Below are 20,677 nucleotides of genomic sequence, written 5' to 3' on the forward strand. Positions count from 1 at the left end.
TTTTATTTATTTGCGAGAGAGAGAATGAGAGACAGAGAGCATGAGAGGGAGGAGGGTCAGAGGGAGAAGCAGACTCCCTGCTGAGCAGGGATCCCGATGTGGGACTCGATCCCGGGACTCCAGGATCATGACCTGAGCCGAAGGCAGTCGCTTAACCAACTGAGCCACCCAGGCACCCCATGCACTTTTCACTGTTTGCGGTATTCTTTTTCACAGAAATTCATCTTGGCATGGTTAAATTTATCAGATTTTTCCTTTATGATTTCTGGGTTTCTGCTTAGAAAAACTTAACTCACAGCACTGCTGTGAGACAGAAATAAATTAATACACATAAAATACTTAGCACAGAACCAGCCCTTAGAGTTTCACCTTGGGAACCAGGAATTTAGTTTTTAGTCAGAATAAAATAACTTACAATAAAGACACAGATTTTCACAGGACCCTGCAAGGTGTGGCCACCCAAGTGCCTCCCACCGTGACTCTTATTTGGGTGACTTCTCTGTTTTCTTCAATTATGCCCCATGTGGCCTTTGCACGTGCTGTTCTGCAGACACCCCCACCCCCCCTTTTCACAGCACCCTGAGTGTCCCCTGGGTGATATCAACATGAAATTGAATCACACATTCCTCCGACCACCAGGTTAAAGACGGGACTGGCAGCCACCAAGGGAGAGAACCTGTCTGCTACCGTACCAATGTGTACCTCCAGCTCCACACAAAGGGGCTAACACAGGATTCCTTAAATATTTGTGGCTAGAAGGGAAGGACAAAAGGAGCCATTGGGGGTGGGTGGGGATGCCTGTCACTGCTCCTCCACATCCACAGTTCCCCACTGACATAGGTCATAGGTGGTGTCACAAGAGGCTGTCAGAAGAGACCTAAGTGTCAGCTGGCAAAGGCTCTCTTCAGACCTGCCCCACCAGCTCTTTTAAGAAAAAAAAAAAAAAAAGATTATTATTTCTAGTACACAGTCAATTTTTATCTGATTTGTAGTGCTAAGGTGGTTATATTCCCTTATCTGTATGCTATTACAATTTTAATAAGAATTTCCAAAGCGGGGACACCTGGGTGGCTCAGTCGGTTGAGTGTCTGCCTTCAGCTCAGGTCATGATCTCAGAGTCTTGGGATTGAGCCCATATCGGGCTCCCTGCTGAGCAGGGAGTCTGCTCCTCCCTCTCCCCCGCCCCTCCCCCCAACCCCTGCCTGTGCACGCAGGTGCACTATCTCAAATAAATAAAATCTTAAAAAAAAAAAAATTTCCTTATGCACAGGTCCAGGACACCTTGTACATAAGGCAAAAACTTGTCCCAAAGCCTCCCCATGCATTTGAAAACACTAAAATTTGATATTTTAACTAAGTTAATACCAGGAGGGAAAGAACTCTTGGTCTACTTCTCTTCGTCTCTGTTACCACTCTTGCATTTCACCCAACTTTGTTCTGTGCCCCTCACCTGTAAATGTGTAGGTGTTCATAACCATGGTAACAAATACATATTAAAAAACAAACAGGATGCCTGGGTGGCTCAGTCGGTTAAGCATTTGACTCCTGATTTCATCTCAGGTCATGATCTTAGGATCGTGAGATCGAGCCCCACATTGGGCTCCACACTGGGCGTGGAACCTGCTTAAGATTCTCTCTCCCTCTCTCTCTGCCCCTCCCCCACCTTGCACTCTCTCTATAAACAAACAAATAAAACAGCTACTCAGGGTTCTTTCTACAGGACAAGCTAAATAAAGTAGACCACATTGTGTAGCCCCATAAACAGACCCCATTTAAAGCAATGAAATTTTATATTTAATCGGGACATTGGAGGAAAAGAACCAAAGTCATAAACATCTCTACAAAGTTTGGCAACCATTTTACCAGGGTTGTGGTAGATAGAATATAAACTGTTTAGTTTTAGGCTTTAATTTATGAGTCAGAAGAAAATATAATTTTCTATTAGGTGCATTTTTTAAAAATCACACCTATATTCTGGATTTGTTTTTCCCCTCAGTAAAGCCAGTAAGCATACATATTTGAAAGAAATATATGCTTGCTTGTGTTCCCTCTCTTGCTGTGTCCCTCTCTGTCAAATAAATAAAATCTTTAAAAAAAAAAAAGAAAAAGAAATATATGTATTTTCATTTACTAATGAGTTGCATTTTTCTAAACATTAAGTAAGCCCAGACATCATAGCATGAAAAAATGTAAAATACTAAATTTTTCTTTCCCTTCCGAATTATTTGGATTGAAAAAGGTCAGGATAAGGCACAGGTTTATGTTTTTGCATCTGGCAATTTTTTTTTTTAAGTAGGTTTCTAAAGATTTTTATTTATTTATTTAACAGAGATAGAGAGCACAAGTAGGCAGAGTGGCAGGCAGAGGGAGAGAGACAAGCAGGCTCTCCACCGAGCAGGGAGCCCGATGCGGGGCTCGATCCCAGGACCCTGGGATCATGACCCAAGCCGAAGGCAGCTGCTTAACCAACGAAGCCACCCAGGCGCCCCTGCATCTTGCAATTTAATTTGGAAAGAAGTATTTCAAAATGTGTAAAAAAAAATATTTCCAATCTGTTTTTAAAAAGCTACAGCTATATAAAGCTCAAGTATAACTTTAAATGTTCCTGCTACGCAATTAGCAAGCATCACAGTAAAGACTGGATACGGCAAGAATCATCAATGGGTGATAAACCTAGGGAGAAATGGAGTGGGGGGAGCAGGATACCTGCATGGTCTTACACTGTGTCTTCATCAATCACTAATTAGTTACAGGGCGCCTGGGTGGCTTAGTCGTTAAGCGTCTGCCTTCGGCTCAGGTCAAGATCCCAGGGTCCTGGGATCAAGCCCCACATCGGGCTCCCTGCTCGCTGGGAAGCCTGTTTCTCCCTCTCCCAGCCCCTCCCCACACTTGTGTTCCCTCTCTCGCTGTCTCTGTCAAATAAATGAATAAAATCTTAAAAAAAAAAAAATCACTGATTAGTTACAAGGGAGAAAATATGGGGCACCTGGGTGGCTCAACTGGTCTGCCTTCAGCTCAGGTCATGATCCCAGGGTCCTGACATCGAGTCCCGCACTGGGCTCCTTGCTCAGCGGGGAGCCTGCTTCTCCCTCTGCCTGCCGCTCCCCCTGCTTGTGCATGCGCTCTCTCTCTCTCTCTCTCTCTCTGACAAATAAATAAATAAAATCTTTACCAAAAAAAAAAAAAGGGAGAAAATATTATACAAAGGAGAAAGTGGACAAACCCTTCACCAGGTAGTCACTGATGATAATTAACGTCATCAGTGGACATCATGTACCTCCAGATATGATACCCCAAGAAGGTTACAATACCACCTACATAGTACTCTGGCTGGAATCTAATAATGATGAAACATTAGACAAATCCAAAACGAGAAATATTCCATTTTAAAAGGGGAAGGGGGAAATGTATTTTTCCCAAAAATCACTAGCATAAAAGACAGAGGTTGTAGAAGTATTCCAGATTAAAGAGATCTAACAACTAAATACAACTGGATCCTGTACTAGAAGAGGGAAAAAAGCTATAAAGGACATGACTGGGTCAACTGGCACAGCTGGAATACAACAGGTTAGACAAAAGGATTACAGATGGTAAAATTACCAGTTAAAATTCTTAAAAGACAGGGGTGCCTGGGTGGCTCAGTTGGTTAAGCGTCTACCTTCAGCTCAGGTCATGATCCCAAGGTCCTGGGATCCAGCCCCGTGGCTTCTCCCTCTCCCTCTGCCTACTTGTGCTCTCTCTCTCTCTCTCTCTGTTAAATAAATAAATAAAAATACTAAAAAATAAAAAAAGAAGATAGCTTTATTCTCAGAAAATAGGGCGCCTGGGTGGCTCAGTTGGTTAAGCGACTGCCTTCGGCTCAGGTCATGATCCCGGAGTCCCGGGATGGAGTCCCGCATCGGGCTCCCTTGCTCAGCAGGGAGTCTGCTCCTCCCTCTGACCCTACCCCCTCTTGTGCTCTCTCTCTCACTCTCTCTCTCAAATAAATAAAAAATAAAATCTTTAAAAAGAAAAAATCTTTATTTAAAAAAAAAGAAAATAAGGGGCGCCTGGGTGGCTCAGTCGTTAAGCGTCTGCCTTCGGCTCAGGTCATGATCCCGGGGTCCTGGGATCGAGCCCCGCATCGGGCTCCCTGCTCGGCGGGAAGCCTGCTTCTCCCTCTCCCACTCCCCCTGCTTGTGTTCCTTCTCTCGCTGTGTCTCTCTGTCAAATAAATAAATAAAATCTTTAAAAAAAAAAAAAAAAAAAGAAAATAAAATAAACACTGAAGCATTTAGGAGCAAAGGGCTATGATCTATGTAATTTAGCCTCAAATGTCTGGAGAAAAAAAATATAAAATATTATATATGCGTATTTACTTACATACACACACACAGAATGTAAAGCAAATGGGATGGAAAGTTAATATTAGTGAGTCTAGGTAAACGGTATTCCATTCATATGTGTATTCTTTGCACTATTCTTATTCTTGTAACTTTTCTCAAAGTTTGAAACAAATCCCAAGTAAAAGATAAAAATCATTTAAAATTTTTCTGAAAAATCCATTTGCTCAACTCGCCAGCTCTGATTGCCATCATCAGTAAGTTAGCCATCCTTACCCCTGAAGCTGGCTGTACTAGATACCAAAAGAGGGATGACACGGAGAAGACAGAGATGAGAACTTACATGGAGAGAGAGTATGGGGACAGAAAGAAGACAGATTTATAGTTTTAATACCAATAATATTATATATTTAAATAAGAACTTACAAATTATGAAATAAAGAGATCTCTCCGTGTTTATTACAAATGCCTCTTTTCAGCAATTGTGAACCAGTTCTGATAGCAAGGACAAAATAGTGTAGTATTGGCTATCATACTTTATGGCTGGTTAAAATTACTGCAGCATTTACTGAATGCCATGTGCCAATGTAACCATTACATTCTGCTATTTACTTCTAAAAGTTTCTAAAGCAGGATCTAAACCCACACATTGTAACCACATGTTCTCACCTTTGCATGTTTCACAGAAATAACGCTTACATAGAGTATCCTGCCAATGCTGAGGGTGCAAAAGACATTATAAATTGACTTCCACTGCTGAAGGTATATGTAAACCCTACCCTACCCGTCAGGTAGATTGGCAACAGGAGATAAGGCCAATGGCTGTCTCTTTACCCCTTTATTAAATAAACTGTATTATCTCCTTTACAACTTACAATTATACCTATCATGTTACTAACAATGAACAGAGGAGGGTGATGTTTACAAGGGAAACAGTAACCAGCATTTAGCACAAATACCTGACAGCAAGGGCTTAATAAACATTGGCTATCACCTTTGTTATCATTATTATTACTAGTGGAAAACAGCAGGAAAGATTCTTCTCATGCATAATTATGTCAGTATCACATAGGCCATTCTGACATATGTATCATTTATGTCACACTGCCTTTTAATAAACTTAACTTCAGCGTTCAGGGGCTATCCCTACATTATTTCAAATAGCATATAATTAGAAATTAAAAGTTCTAGTCCATAACCTACCTACTTGAGCTTTGATTTATTTTAAACTCTTTTTCCTTAGCTATTTTTTCAGAAAGCACTGGTAATCAACAAAAACTTTTTCCCACTTACATTTAATATTTGTGTTCAATCACTGACAATTCTGTGATATGCAGCATGCTTATCACTAATAAGGAGAAGCTGGAGTGAACTCCATCCCTTAGATCTTAGGGAGGGTAAAGACAAACAGTAGAATTAATACAATTAATATTATGGGGCTGGCCTCAAGGATTATGAACAATTGTAATATTAGGTACTGAGACCACACATCTTGAAGGCTGGCCCCATCTCCCACCTGGTGTGAATGTAAACAGCAGAGGTTAGTCTAACCAAAAAAAAAAAAGGTAACATAAATGTATTTGCATTACCTTAAAAGATGAGGAAAGGCAAATTAGCAGAACTCCATTTGAGTTTATCAACAAAGTGATTAATACCCTGGGTCCAGAAGGTATTAGAAGAGAAGAAACAGATACATTTCCAGTCCTCCCATGTACATAATAGGCATTTGATGAATGGCTGTTGACTGAATGAATTTGGGGGGGGGGGGGGGGGAAGGATTAAAAAAAACAGGTAGGATAAGACATCGGGAAGAGGGAAGTAGAGAAAAAGTCACATGAGGAAGGGAGAGGGATGGAAAAGTGTCCCCCTTTTGCTCATTTTAACATTGGCAAACCTGCCGGCCCCTGACAACCCCTTCTAACTGGCCATCCTCTGGCGTTATTATTTAGTAAGGGTCTCGGGTCATACATGGCCTAGGCAGGTGCCACCCATCTCTTCAAAGGAGTTGAAAGCGTGTGTGTGTACGCATGCCCACACACACACACACCACCGCCGCCACTTGTGAAAGAGCCACAAATCAACGTATAAAACAAAATGCCTAAAACACATGAGCCTGAGTGAGCTTGAAGACACAAAAGACAGAATCCCTGCCTGCAGGGGAATTTACAAACCCAAACAATTTGCTGGGAAATCACACCAGAAATCTAAATAACCACCCACACCTCCCTACCCCCACCCCTCGCCATCAGTGAATGCAGATTCTGCAAAGGCTTAGCTCTCTGAGGCTAGGAACTTATTTATGTCAAGTGAGTCTTTAAAAAAAAAAAAAAAATGCTGATAAACCAAAAAGAAAATACAATGATGCTGAATATTTTGTTTTATCTACGCACCCTCTTCCCCCAGTGGTGTGGGGAAACAGTCAAGCAGGCCAATAATTTCAGGAACTTATTCTTATTCAAGGCTGCCATGCTAAGAAGAGAATTTAAAGTAGGGATCCAAAGTCTAATTTCGGTTTCTTGACTAAATATAAAGTGACACTGGGTATATCTTTCTTACCAGCTGCTCCAAAAAAAATCATTATCTTTGTCCTTGGGGAGAAAGTTTATAGTTTGGTACTTTCTGCAGATTATAAGAATATTCTTCTTTTCTAATTAAATTTTTATATCCTATAGGAAAAGGATAAGTCATGAAGAAAGGGCAGTCAATAGGGACAAGCAGTCTAAGTAACAGAAGCTAGAAAAAAGTTGTTAAGGCAGCTTTTTAATGGTAGCGCATAGCTCTGTCTTTGTATCTTCCCGTGGGGTTTCAGTGGTCAGCATCATGACTCTTGATGACAAGGCAATAAAAGCAAACTGCCTCCGAAACTCTTTCCACAAACGGCTTCCACCTTAGTTCAAAGCCTCTCTCTCACTTGTCTGCTCTCCCCAAGTCCACTCGTGTCTCCTACAATCCTTCCTTCACAGTAGCCAGAGGGATATTTTTAAACTGACCAGCTCATGCCACTCCCCTGATCACATCCTTCCTTCTATGGCTTTACACTGCTCTTAAAATACAATCCAAACTCCTCTCCGTGGTCCACATGACCCTCGAAGACCTCACAAGGTCCTGTGTGGTCCAGTCCCCACCCACCTCCTCAGTGTCCCCAGTGTGCTCCCTTTGGCTCCTGAAGTGCTCCAAAAGCTTCCCCACCTCAGCACTTCCACACTTGCTGTTTCCCCACACCTGAACACCCAGGGCCGCGCAGTGCCTGGCACACAGTAATCCCACAATAAATAGTTCTTGAGTGAGTGGATCAGTGTTTCATTAGAATGGTTCCATGGGAGGATGAAGACTTGGACCTAGAATCCATTATCTTTACAAGAAACATATAGTATGTCTGTATGTACGTAGGTGTGTATAGACAGACATATACGGTGTATATATACATGCATATATCAGTATACATGTACATATGTATTCTAAACAGAATATCCTATCCTGATAAACTTCTCTTTCAGTCTGGTACTAGCTTTCTCAAACTCATCTGATGCTAGCACACAAGTCTGTCTCCCTCTGAATTCACTGCTCCTGGCAACCATGACTAGTATCTTCCACATTTCAGCTTTGTCAAGGACCACAGCACATGTAAGTCTGCAAAATGCACACAACCCTCCAAAACTCAGTAGTGAACTGAGCGCCAGTTTAGGGAGTTTGAATTCAGTTCAGGGTCTTAAAGCCTTGGCTGCAGTCCACAACGCCCACAGAGCGTGAGTATTTGCCTTGCCTTCCAGGTAAGGCAGGATCTGCCTAGCCTTAGAAACATCAGCACTGGATGGCAAGTGCTGTCTGTTTCCCAAAGGGAAAGAGGAATAAGGACAGTATCCTATTGTTCTACAGCTGCCTAACAAAGTACACTAAGGCCCACCAGTAACAATCACAAACGTGAGTTGGCTCTGCTTTTTCAGGATCTTGTGTGCTCTCCAACAGTCTCTGCACTGACCATGTATAAGAAGGATAAGTCATCTTAGCAGTGCCCCCTGCATTTGAGCAGTTCTGGCCAAAACTCTGAGCTTACATTGGGACACAACGTTAATAAAGACATCCCAGTCCCAACTAGAAAGGCACAGGCCTGTTATTTTTCAGCAAGGCAAGTTTATTTACTCCCACAGGAGATAAACCAACATGGCCACCAGGAAGGGCCTAGGACAAAATGTACTTGACCTGCAATAGATAAACCAAAAGCCTGGAGTCTGAGAACAAGCTAAATCTTCTGCTCCTCTCAGCTCAAGTCACCATACATCATCTTTCAGAAGAACAAAAACAAATGTAGGAGCTGGGTGGCTCAGTCAGTTAAGTGTCTGCCTTCGGCTCAGGTCATGATCCCAGGGTCCTGGGATCGAGCCCCGTGTCGAGCTCCCTACTCAGTGGGGAGCCTACTTCTCCCTCTCCCTCTGCTGCTTCCCCTGCTTGTACTCTCTCTCTCTGTGTCAAATAAATAAATAAAAAATCTTAAAAAAAAAAAAAAGGCAAATGTAAAGGACCTGCCATATGCTGAAAGAGGGCATACAGGCAGTTTTGTCAGCTGAACAAGGCTGAGTGGTGCACACAAACAACCTCAAGATCTAAATTCAGTACTACCACCGCTAAATCACCTGTGGGAGGGTGGGAGGGGAGGGTCATTTCATTGTTCACTGCCTTCATTTCCCTACTTATGATGTTGAGAAATATCAGTATACTGAATATACTGACATTTTAATTACTGAATGCATACAAAATCTAAATCCTAAACACACCAAAAGAATTATGTTGAAAATTAAGCAAAACGAAACTGAGAATAATATTGGTCACTCAGGAGTCAACTCCTACGCTCACCTCCTCAGAGAGATCATTCCTAAACTCATCAAACTAACATTATCCCCATTTGTTTTTTTTTCTCCCAGCAGTTATTACTACCTGAAATTGCAATCTTCATTCATAGGTTTTTCTTTCCTCTCTCTCTCTCAACCAAAAGAATAGCATCTTTGCCAATCTCATTGCTTTATCCTGCCTGGTTCAATAACTATTTGATTGAATTAATACCGAGGTTAAAAATAATTTGAAAAAGAAAAACAAAGCTGGAAGACTAACATTGATCTCAAGCCTTATAATAAAACTACAATAATCAAGACCATGTGGTATTGGCATACGGACAGATAAATAGATCAATAAAACAGAATGGATTCCAGAAACAGACCCACATATAAATGGACAATAGATTTTCTACAAAGGTGCAAATTCAAAAGAGAGTCTTTTCAACAAACAGTGTTAAAATTGGTTATCTATATGCAAAAATATCTATGTGTATATGTGCACATACATATATACATAGCTCCACACCTCACCATACACAAAAATTAACTCAAAGTGGATCATAAACCTAAAACCTTTTGGAAAACATGTGAGACCTTGGGTTAAGCAAAGATTCCTTAGCATGATCCACTAAAAAAAAAAGGTTGAGGGGCGTCTGGCTGGCTCAGCCAACAGAGCATGCGACCCTTGATCTCTGGATTGTAAGTTCGAGCCCCATGTTGGGTGTAGAGATTACTTAAAAATAAAATCGTTTAAAATTAATGAATTAATAAAAATAAAAATGGATACACTGGACTTCATCAAAATTAAAAACCTCTGTTCTTTCAACAGAGACTGTTAAAAAAGATGAAAAGACAATGGGGCTCAGTCAGTTAAGCATCCAACTCATGGTTTCAGCTCAGGTCATGATCTCAGGGTCCTGGGATCCAGCCCCGTGTCAGGCTCTGCACTCAGAGGGGAATCTGGGGAATCTGCTTCAGGATTCTCTTCCTCTCCCTCTGCCCCTCCCCCCACTCGTGTGTGTGTGTGTGTGTGTGTGTGTGTGTGTGTGTGTGTGTGTACTCTCTCAAATAAATAAATAAATATTTCAAAAAGGGGGGGCACCTGGGTAGCTCATTCAGTTACACATCTGTCTGCCTTTGACTCAGGTCATAACTTCAGGGTCCTGGGATGGAACCCTGAGTCCTGTTCCCTGCTCAGGAAAAAGTCTGCTTCTCCCTCTCCCCCCCCCACCCCCCCCCCCCCCGGCTTGTGCGCAAGCCCTTGCGCGCGCTCTCTCTCTCAAATAAATAAAATCTCTTTAAAAAAAATAGATGAAAGACAAGCCACAGGCTAAGAGAAAATAGTTGCAATTCTGATAAAGGACTTGTTTCCAGAATAAAGAATTCTCTTCTTGTAAGATTTTATTTATTTATTTGAGAGAGAGAGCAAGAGAGAGCGCAAGCACAGAGGGAGAGGGAGAAGCAGGCTCCCTGCTGAGCAGAGAGCCTGACCCGAGGGCTCAGATCCCAGGACCCTGAGATCATGACCTGAGCTGAAGGCAGATGCTTAACTAACTGAACCACCTGGGTACCCCTGGAATAAAAAATTCTTGAATCTCAATAAAAAAACAACTAAATAAAAATGGGGGGAAAATATTTGATCAAATAGACGTGTCACCAAAGAAAATATACAGATGACAAATAAGCACCTGAAAAGATGATCAACATCATTAGTCACCAAGGAAAACATGAATTAAAACTACAATGAGGGGGCGCCTGGGTGACTCAGTCAGTTAAGCATCTGCCTTCAGCTCAGGTCATGATCCCAGGGTCCTGGGATCGAGCCCCACATCGGACTCCCTACTCAGGAGGAGCCTGCTTCTCCCTCTCCTCCCCACTTGTGCTCTCTGTCGCTATCTCTGTCTCTGTCAAATAAATAAGTGAAATCTTTAAAAAAAAAAAAAAAAAAAGAATAAAAACCACAATGAGGGATGCCTGGATGGCTCAGTCAGTTAAGTGTCTGCCTTCAGCTCAGGTCATGATCTCAGGGTCCTAGCGTCTGGCTCCGTGCTCAGCAGGGAGTTTGCTTCTCCCTCTGCCCCTCCCCCCCATCGCTCATACACACAAGCGCTTGCGCTCTCTCCCTCTCAAATAAATAAAATATCTTAAAAAAACCAACAACAAACTACAATGAGATACCATGACACACCCACTAAAATGGCTAAAATTTAAAAATTGACCATACCAAGTGTTGACAAAGATGTGGAGTAACGAGAACTCTTACAAACTACTAGTGGGAATGTAAACGGTATTACCACTTTGGAAAACAGTTTGGTAATTTCTGAAAAAGTTAAATATACATTGACTGTATGATCCAGCCATTCCCCCAAGAGGTACTTTGGTAAACATCTCTTGTGCACAAACATTCACAGCAGTTTTGTTTGTGATAGACAAACTCCAGAACATCCCAAATGTTCCCATCAACAGGTGGATGGATAAACAAACAGTAGTACACCCATACAATGGAATATTACCAAACAATAAAAAGAAATGAACTTTTTGATACATACTACAACATGATGAATCTCAACATAATTATGCTGAGCATAAGAAACCAGGGGCGCCTGGGTGGCTCAGTTGTTAAGCATCTGCCTTCGGCTCAGGTCATGATCCCAGGGTCCTGGGATCGAGCCCCGCATCGGGCTGCCCCCTCAGCGGGAGCCTGCTTCTCCCTCTCCCACTCCCCCTGCTTGTGTTCCCTCTCTCGCTGTGTCTCTCTCTGTCAAATAAATAAATAAAATCTTAAAAAAAAAAAAAGAAACCAGACATAAAATTCCATTTATATAAAATTCTAAGAATTGCAAACTAAGGTGTAGTGACAGAAAGCACAGGAGTGGTCACCTGACAAGGAAAGGATTAAAAAAGACACAAGGAAACATCATAAGGGATAATGGATATGTTCATTATCTTGACTATGACGATGGTTTCACAAGTATATGCATGTGTCAAAACATCAAACTGTACACTTAAATATATGCAATCTATTGTGTGTCATTTATACCTCAATAAAGCTGGTTAAAAATAATAAAAAAGACCTACAATCTGGAAAATATAATAATTTCCACTTATCTGTGTTATGTTCACAAGCTGACTTTTCAGGTGGCACGCATTTCTTTTCAATAATATAGGAGTGCCAGAGAAAAGGAATGATCTTTGCCACTTGCAGCTTTGGCTATACCCCCACTTCTCCGCTTCTACACTAACAAGCTGGACAATGTAGGGTCTATTACCACCCGGCCCCTTCCCCACTCCCAACCCCCAGTCTTTTTGTCTCCTAAAGAAGCAGATCCTTACTTGTCTGGAAGAGCAGACACAAGGAACAAAAGGTTCAATGACTATTTGACAGATGAAAGAATAGACAACTGTTTTATTTAAAAGCTCCCTAAAGAATTAGAACATTTGAGGCTATACACTGTTCTGCTAAAATACAGTTATATATTACCCAGATCTGTAAGCACTTGCCAACAGACCTGTCCAAATCACTCACTTCCTAAGAGTTTTTGGTTTTCTTTTCTCTCCCTCTTTCCATTCCATGAATAAATAATGGGCAGGTGTATTTTGAGAAGACATTCTTAATATTTTGAAAATTCTCTCAAATAACCCCAACAGCTTGAAACAGTTTTTCAAATGTCTAAGACAGTGACCATAACAAGATCGTAAAGGAAAAGACCAAACAATGGCTCTTATGTGTGAATCGTATATAAAGAGTGGCAATACAAAATAACAGAATCATTATTATCTGAAAACAATAGGTCACACTACAGTTCTACAACATAATAAGGCTTACAAATGATTACAGTTATAAAATAATAATAGCAATATGGTGATTAAACAGTGGAGATTCTGGCTCCACCACTTATTGGTTGAGTGACTTCAGGCAAGTTGCCTAACTTCTGAAAATCAGTTTACTCGTCTTTAGAACCAGGATAATATTAAGAAGAAGAAGAATTCCTCTTCTCATAGGGTTATAGTGAGGTTTAAACGTGTTTGGCTTACAGTAAGAGCTAAATAAACGTTAGCTATCAGAAGTATTATTACCCTGAACTTCCAAGGGATCCCATTAATTCACTAATCCTCCTTCTGACTCTTGGTGCAAATCCTGTCATTTACTAACATGAAACTTCCGAGCCTCAGTTTCCACATCCGTAAAACGGGGGCGATTAATGTTACCTGACTTTGAAGGCTGTGGTTAAAGATTAACTAGAGACACAGCTCCCTTCCCTCCCATCTCCCAAAGCGAAGACTGCGGAGGAAGGAAATACTTCTAATAGCAGCAGATACAGTCAGTTTTTCCATTTCTGGCACGTGAGGTGGGGGGGAAGGAGGTGCAAAGAGCCACATAAAGGGGTCAAGTTCCTGAACGAAGCCCCCAAACGCACGCGAGAGGCAGAGTGACCCAGAGCGGCTCGACCGTCGGGGGCCCGACCCCGCGCAACTCCCTCCTCTCCCCTCCCGCGTCCCGGGCCGAGGAGCCTCCCCAAGTGAGCGGGGTTATTTCGGAATCACCATGAGGCAATTCTCATGAGGCAATGGGTCAGGAATGCGGCGCCGAGCCGGGCCGCTGGCGTCCGCGGTTCCCCGGGCGGCTCTACCTGCCCCCGTCCTGACGGGCATCCCCAGGGCTGCGGGAGCCGGAACTCGGAGAGGCAGGAAATGAATGGGGACCCGAGAGGTGGGGGCGCGGTGGCGCCGGGCCCCCGGCCCCCGGAGGACGAGAAGTTGGGAGGGAGCCTGCCCCCCGCGACCCCGGGCGGGAGTCCGAAGCCCGGCCGGGGCGCCCCCTCCCGGGCGGGGCTGATCGAACGCGGCGGGGGCCGGGCCGAGGCCCGGGCCGGGCCCTCGGGGCTCCTCACCTCCGCGATGTCATGTTCCTCCCGCCCTCCGGCTCCGCGACGGACCCGCTCCTTGCTCAGGCTCTGCTGGGCCCGGTCACATCGGGCTGGCCCGAGGGAGGCCCGCTCGGGACCGGACAGGGGGGCAAAGCCAGCCGGCCGCGCGCAGACCCCCCTCCAGGCCTGGGGATCCCGGAGACTGTGCAGCCGCCCCCCAAGCCCGGTTCGCTCCTCCTCCTCCCCCGCCTATCCCCGCCGGCGCCGCCGTGACGTCACCCGCGCGACGCCCGCCGCCACTTCCTGCTCCCACTCCTCCCGAGACTGAGCGGCGGCTGCTAATGGCAGTTCAGTGTCTCCGTGGAGCCGCCGCGACGCAGTTAGCAAAGCTCTCACCCTCCTTTAGACCTGGGCTGCAAGGCGCGCGCGCGGCGCCCTCACTACTGTGCGCGTTCCCACGAACCGATCGCGTTCGCTCCCACCGTGTCAATTTCCATCCCTGCCCTGACGGCCAAATCGAATTTCATTCATTTCATTCCACAAATCGCCGCTCCACTTTTTAGCTGTGTAACCTTAGGAAAGTTGCTGAGCGTCAGTTGTTGAGTCTCTGAGCTTCAGTGTTCTCCATTTCTTCATTTCTGTAAAAGGAAGATAGTAACTGTATTCTCTTCATAGGATTATTATGGGGATTAAATATGCAAACTGCTTAGAACCAGGCCTGGCCTATTTAACAAGTGCTTTGTAATTCTTACCTGGATTATCATGATAATTAAACATCTGGTAGGCACTGTTTTAAACTATGGGGATACAAAAAAAAAAAAAAAAACCTATGAAGATAGGGTAGTGAACTGAGGACAAAAATCCCTGCTAAAATACTATATTTCCATCTTCCTTTCTTTTCTTTATATCCCTTTATATTATCATTTGTAAAAGATTTTTATTTATTTATTTTAGAGAGAATCCCAAGTAGACTCCTCACTGAGCCCATGGAGGGGCTCTATCCCACAACCATGAGATCATGACCTGAGCAGAAACCAAGAGCTGGGCACTCAACCAAGAGTGGATTCTCCACTGACTGTGTCACCAAGGCATCCTTTATCGTTTTTTCTAAAGATTTATTTATGTATTTATTCATTTGAGAGAGAGCACAAGCAGGAGGGGCAGAGGGAGAGGGAGAAAGAATCTCAAGCAGACTCCATGCTGAGTGGTGGGCACCACCGGAGGCTCAATCTCCCAACCCTAGCCTAAACCAAGAGTTGGAGCTTAACCCACTGCACCATCCAGGCACCCCTATATTTCATCTTAAATAGAGTAGTTAGGGAAGTCTTCACTGAGGATGACAAGCTGAGTACAGATCTGATCCTGGAGTAGTCAGTGGGAATAACTCTGGCAAATAGCATTTCGCATCAGTGGGAATAACTCTGGTGAATAGGGAGAGGCAAGTGCAAAAGCCCTGAGGCAGGAGGCTGCCTCCTGTATTCCAGAAACTATGAAGAGATCTCTGACTGGAGTGCAGAAGGCGGTGGGAGGGGTGAAGGGAGACCAGTAGAAGATGAGGTGAGAAAAGCATAGAGATGATCTAGGGTCCTATAGGCTATTTAAATGAATAGTAAAATGGAGAGCCATTGAAAGATTTTCAGCAAAGAAGGAATATAATCTGTTTTGAAATTAAAAGTAAGGGGGGGCGCCTCGGTGTCTCAGTCGTTAAGCGTCTGCCTTGGGCTCAGGTCATGATCCCACGGTCCTGGGATTGAGCCCCGCCTCGGGCTCCCTGCTCAGCGGGAAGCCTGCTTCTCCCTCTCCCACTCCCCCTGCTTGTGTTCCCTCTCTCGCTGTCTCTCTCTCTGTCAAATAAATAAATAAAATCTTTTAAAAAAATTAAAAGTAAGGGTACTCTGGGAGAATCAGATCAAGAGGGCAAATCTGGAAACAGACCAGTTCAGAATACTAGAATACTGTAATATTCCAGGCTAGAGATGATGGTGGCTCAGACCAGAATGAGAAGGTAGAGCCTTTACCTGATGAATGTCCTCGTGATTCATTAAAGGCCACAGATCTAGTAAGTGGCAGAGTCAGAATTTGAACCCACATCTATGTAGCTCCAAAATCTCCATTTTTATTTCCTCCCAATGCTTCCCACCCATTCCTATACAGAGAACTCTGATATAGTGTGCTGACTCTTCAGCCTTGGTGATACCAAAACAAAACAAAACAAAACAAAAAAAAACCCTTACAAAATTTGTCTTTAATATATGTCAGTTTAATTTAGGTAATAGGCCTTCAACAAGCAGTTGCCCACCCTGTTTCTTTCCAGACCCCCTAAAAGTCCTGGCCATCTAAATGAGTCAAACAACACTCTAACTGATCTTAGGCCTATAGGCTTGCCCTTTCCAACCCATTCTTCACATAATAGCCACAGTAATCTAAAATGCAAAACTACTCACTCCCTACATTGAATACTTCAATGGCTACTCATTGTTTTTAGGATGAAATCACAAAAAAATTTTAACAACCCAGTCTGGTCCCCACTTACCTCACCAGCCCCTCTTCCCACAACTCTATGACCCAGCCATGCTGAATGACCTTCAGTTCCCCTCAATATACCATGCTCTCTGGCAGCTCAGGATCTTTACACAATCTACTCCCTCTCCCTGGAGGCTTCTCGGCCTTTTGGCTAAGATCAAGTGTAGTATCTGGCCTCTTTCCTCATGAACTCTAGTCTATACCTCAGATCTCACACTAGAAGTCACCTCCTCTGGGATAGGAAGACTTACCTGATTCTCCCAGTCCCGGTTAGATGGTCCCCAAGACACCTATCCTAGCTTAGAACCGAACACAGTCCACTATAAATCTAAGACACAGTACCACATGGGAGTTAAGTTCTTGATCTCCAAAGCTCAGCCTGCCTACCTGGGTGTCCAGAGGTAAGTCACAAGACTTCTCTGAGTCTCAGTTTCCTCCTCTGTAAAACGGAGGGATCAACATACCACCACATAGGATAGGTGGTAAAGCATGAAAGATTTGCTGTTGGGGGCGCCTGGGTGGCTCAGTCCATTAAGTGTCTACCTTCAGCTCAGGTCATGATCCCAGGGTCCGCCTCTCTCTCTCTCTCTGTGTCAAATAAATAAATAAAATCTTTTTTTTAAAAAAAAGAAATATTTGGGGGCACCTGGGTGGCTCAGTTGTTAAGTGTCTGCCTTCAGCTCAGGTCATGATCCCAGGGTCCTGGCATCGAGCCCCGCATCGGGCTCCCTGCTCCGCGGGGAGCCTGCTTCTCCCTCTCCCACTACCCCCGCTTGTGTTCCCTCTCTTGCTGTGTCTCTCTCTGTCAAATAAATAAATAAAATCTTTAAAAAACAAAAACAAAAACAAAAGAAATATTTGCTGTTTATGAAGTAATGCTGGGCAAGTAAGTACTTCCTAATGCTGGTTATCATGTGTCTCTTTCCCAAAGCAAACTGTAATCTCTGAATGCAGAAACCATTGCTTACCCACTCTTTCGAATATTCTATACAGTCTGCAGCTAGAATGATCTTTTGAGAATGCAAACCTAATCATGTCATTCTCAGGTTCTATGAGGGAGTTCAAAACCTTTAATATTGGACCCCTGGGTGGCTCAGTCTTTGGATGTCTGCCTTCAGCTCAGGTCATGATCCCAGGGTCCTGGGATCAAGCCCCACAAGGGGCTCCCTGCTCCATGGGAGGCCTGCTTCTCTCTCTCCCACTCCCCCTGCTTGTGTTCCCTCTCTCGCTGTGTCTCACTCTGTTAAATAAATAAAATCTTAAAAAAAAAAACACCTTTAGCATTAAATGATAACCTTGCATTAGCACATCAGGCCCTTCTAAATATGAACAATGCCTACTTGTTCAGCTTCATTTACTTCCACTCCCTCACATGATCTCGCAGTTTCCAAAGCCCACTTGCTGTTTCTTGCATCCCTGTCTTCCTAAACTTAGTTCTTTCTGTCTGGAACACCCTTTAAACCCATCTCCACCTGGAAAACTAAGCATCAGGCAAGATTCAGCTCTAACTAAATCAGTTCCTCCAGGAAAAAGTCTCGGCACACACCCCTCAAACACTTCCTGAGAATAAAATAGAGGCCCCCTCCCTATGCTTTGGGGGCTGCCTATTCATCCCTCTGTAAGCCCCTAACACAGTTTAACATCACTGTTAGTTCATTCTTCTGTCTCTTCCCCTAGATCATGAGTTCCTTTGCTTCTTCACCTTAATTTCATACTAATTTTTTAAGTAGGCTCCACACCCAACGTATTATGGCTTGAACTCACGACCCTGAAATCAAGAGTCACATGTTCCACTGATTGAGCCAGCCAAGCACCCCCTTCTTCATCTTTATATTTGCCCAGAGTCTAAAGTGCCTGCTTTAGAATAGGCTTATGAAACGTTCATTTAGGAAAAAAAAAAGAAATATTCATTTAAATTTTTTTTCAGATTTTATTTATTTATTTGAGAGAGAGAGACAGAGATAGTGAGAGAGAGCACAAGTTGATTTCTTTCTCAACCACAAAAGCAATACAAATTCCTTGCAACAAACCCGATAAAGACAATAATTTTCCCTGCTCCTCATGGATACATATTCCCAACTCAAACCCCCACCAGTGTTAATGGTTTGGTATGTATTCTTCCACTTTTCTCTATGCTTATACAAATACACACAAATATATCTCACTTGCACACTCACATAAATAACATATATACAGATTTTTTTCTTTTTTTATTTAAATTCAATTAATTAATATCATGTATTATTGGTTTCAGAGGTGGAGGTCAGTGATTCATCAGTCTTATATAATACCTATTGCTCATTACGTGCCCGCCTTAGTGCCCACCACCCAGTTACCCCATCACCCACCCCCCTCCCCTCTAGCAACCTTCAGTTAGTTTCCTATGATTAAGAGTCTCTTATGGTTTCTCTCCCTCTCTGGTTTCATCATGTTTTATTTTTCCCTCTCTTCCCCTATGATCCTCTGTTTTGTTTCTTAAACTCCACATATCAGTGAGATCATATGATAATTGTCTTTCTCTGATTGACTTATTTCACTTAGCATAACACCCTCTAGTTCTATCCATGTATTTGCACATGGCAAGATTTCTTTTTTTTTTTTTTTTTTTTTGATGGCTGAGTAGTATTCTATCGTGTATATATACCACATCCTCTGTATCCATTCATCTGTTGATGGACATCTGGGCTCTTTCCATAGTTTGGCTATTGTGGACAGTGCTGCTATAAACATTGGGGTGCAGGTGCCCCTTCGGATCACTACATTTGTATCTTTGGGGTAAATACCTAGTAGTGCAATTGCTGAGTTGGAGGGTAGCTCTATTTTCAACTTTTTGAGGAACCTCCATACTGTTTTCCAGAGTGGCTGCACCAGCTTGCATTCCCACCAACAGTGTAGGACGGTTCCCCTTTCTCTGCATCCTCGCCAACATCTGTCCTTTCCTGACTTCTTAATTTTAGCCATTCTGACTAGTGTGAAGTGGTATCTCATTGTGGTTTTGATTTGTATTTCTCTGATGCCAAGTGATGTTACGCATTTTTTTCATGTGTCTGTTGGCCATTTGAATGTCTTCTTTGGAGAAATGTCTGTTCATGTCTTCTGCCCATTTCTTGATTGGATTATTTGTTCTTTAGGTGTTGAGTTTGATAAGTTCTTCATAGATTTTGGGTACTAACCCTTTCTCTGATATGTCATTTGCAAATATCTTCTCCCATCCTGTCGGCTGTCTTTTGGTTTTGTCGACTGTTTCCTTTGCTGTGCAAAAGCTTTTTATCTTGATGAAGTCCCAATAGTTCATGTTTGCCTTTGTTTCTCTTGCCTTTGGAGACATGTCTAGCAAGAAGTTGCTGCGGCCAAGGTCACACAGGTTGCTGTTTCTGTTCCCCTCTAGGATTTTGATGGATTCCTGTCTCACATTGAGGTCTTTCATCCATTTTGAGTCTATTTTTGTGTGTGGTGTAAGGAAATGGTCCAGTTTCATTCTTCTGCATGTGGCTGTCCAATTTTCCCAACACCTTTTGTTGAAGAGACTGTCTTTTTTCCATTGGCTATTCTTTTCTGCTTAGTCGAAGATTAGCTGACCACAGAGTTGAGGGTCCATTTCTGAGTTCTCTATTCTGTTCCATTGATCTATGTGTCTGTTTTTGTGCCAGTACCATACTGTCTTAATGATTACAGCTTTGTAATAGAGCTTGAAGTCTGGAAGTGTGATGCCACCAGCTTTGGTTTTCTTTTTCAACATTCCTCTGGCTATTCGGGGTCTTTTCTGGTTCCATACAAATTTTAGGATTGTTTGTTCCAGCTCTGTGAAAAATACTGGTGGTATTTTGACAGGGATTGCATTGAATGTGTAGATTGCATAGACATTTTAGCAATATTTGTTCTTCCAATCCATGAGCATGGAACATTTTTCCATTTCTTTGTGTCTTCTCAATTTCTTTCATGAGTGTTCTATAGTTTTCTGAGTACAGATCCTTTGCCTCTTTGGTTAGGTTTATTCCTAGGTACCTTATGGTTTTGGGTGCCATTGTAAATGGGATCGACTCCTTAATTTCTCTTTCTTTTGTCTCATTGTTAGTGTATAGAAATGCAACTGATTTCTGTGCATTGATTTTATATCCTGCCATTTTGCTGAATT

At 43.0% G+C, this 20,677-nt stretch overlaps 1 protein-coding gene across 2 annotated transcripts in view; it reads right to left on the reverse strand.

Annotated features, from left to right (window-relative positions):
- PTPN11 (protein tyrosine phosphatase non-receptor type 11) overlaps nucleotides 1-14,258 on the reverse strand; it is an 81,501-nt gene extending 67,243 nt beyond the window's left edge. For both annotated transcript variants that reach the window (XM_032431262.1, XM_032431261.1), the window contains exon 1: nucleotides 14,044-14,258. In XM_032431262.1, coding sequence (XP_032287153.1) covers nucleotides 14,044-14,057 — 14 coding nt within the window. In that variant the 5' untranslated portion in view covers nucleotides 14,058-14,258. The remainder of the gene's footprint in view (nucleotides 1-14,043) is intronic.
- Between the last annotated feature and the right edge of the window lie 6,419 nt (nucleotides 14,259-20,677).

Source organism: Phoca vitulina, unplaced genomic scaffold, assembly GCF_004348235.1.
Source record: "Phoca vitulina isolate PV1807 unplaced genomic scaffold, GSC_HSeal_1.0 scaffold46, whole genome shotgun sequence".
In the NCBI taxonomy this organism is placed as follows: domain Eukaryota; kingdom Metazoa; phylum Chordata; class Mammalia; order Carnivora; family Phocidae; genus Phoca; species Phoca vitulina.